This window comes from Pseudocercospora fijiensis (genome assembly GCF_000340215.1).
Source record: "Pseudocercospora fijiensis CIRAD86 unplaced genomic scaffold MYCFIscaffold_5, whole genome shotgun sequence".
Classification (NCBI taxonomy): Eukaryota; Fungi; Ascomycota; class Dothideomycetes; order Mycosphaerellales; family Mycosphaerellaceae; genus Pseudocercospora; species Pseudocercospora fijiensis.
In genome coordinates, this window is record NW_006921536.1 from 4,768,576 (window position 1) to 4,769,688 (window position 1,113).

The 1,113-nt window shown below is 50.3% G+C and overlaps 1 protein-coding gene across 1 annotated transcript in view; it reads right to left on the reverse strand.

The window, feature by feature from the left end:
* Positions 1 to 18: 18 nt before the first annotated feature.
* The window catches only part of MYCFIDRAFT_197526 (glycoside hydrolase family 115 protein), a gene marked incomplete at both ends in the record, with an annotated part of 2,671 nt that continues 1,576 nt past the window's right edge, over positions 19 to 1,113 (reverse strand). Inside the window, one exon of the mRNA XM_007929579.1 lies at positions 19 to 1,011. Within this exon, the coding sequence (XP_007927770.1) occupies positions 19 to 1,011 (993 nt within the window). The remainder of the gene's footprint in view (positions 1,012 to 1,113) is intronic.

Genomic DNA, 1,113 nt, shown 5'->3' on the forward strand with positions numbered 1-1,113 from the left:
TTATGAAACTCCAGGTCTTCACTGTTGTGCTAGAAAAAGACTGGCCAGCGGCCCAAGATAGCTTTCGCCTACTCCGCCCAGATCCAAAACCAATTTCTCAAGCAGCATATTGCTATGGCGTAATCTGAACCTCAAATCGTGCCGGCCTGGCGTAAGGACTTCTCCCGAGATGATATGTCGGTTGACCCAAACATTATCTCCTGCAGCTTCAAACCATCCATCAGCAGCCGGCCAGCCTTCATCTTTGGACTTTTGTATCGCTTCAGCACTAACGGAGTACAGATCGTGGGTCGCGACTGGTCCATCATCGACTTGTAAATCATACTGCAGAGTCTCGTCAGGCGAGAGGATCAAAGTCGTGCCGAAGTAAATGATCAAGGTCGCTTCCTTCACGACAGTGAAGTTGTAGAAGGTGTAAGTCAGGAAGGGTAGGTCATCGCCTTGAATGTGTGTTGAAGTATCGAGACTGATGGAACCAGTCGGGAGTCTTCCAGTGTCGAGCAGAACGCGATATGGCGGATGTATTTGCGACGCGGTAGCTGGTATCGAGACGTAACCATCCGCCTCAATAAAGCCTGGTGTGATGGTTTTAGGCACTTTTCGGGCGGTGATGGGTAGGTGAAGCTGCTCAAAGTCTCCTTCCTTCGACTTGACATCGATCAAGATCTCCTCTTCGAACGTGTCAGGTACCAGATCCCAATCAACGTTGATCTCGATTCTCACATCATCATCGTCAGGTCCAAGCATACCGTCGCCGTTCGAAAACTTCAGCCACTCCTTTGGTGTCGTCACATACCAATGTATAGTTCGCGGTCCACGCGTATAGATCTCGAACCACCTGTTCTTGGTAGAGTATCGACTCAGCGCCTGAAATGTGACACCAGGAACAAGATCTCTTCTGCTCGGATGAGTGCGGTCAGACTCCTCATTACACCGACCAGGTCTCACACCCTCATGCCCTTCTACAGCAACTCCCATATTCCCGGCAATTGGGTTCGAATGCTGTCGTTTCTGAACATAGCATAGCCCATCGATCATATCCCGAGACGGCGCATGCCAGGTGTCCTCATACCCGTAGTGTGGCTGACGAAGCATGTGATTCCATTTCCATCA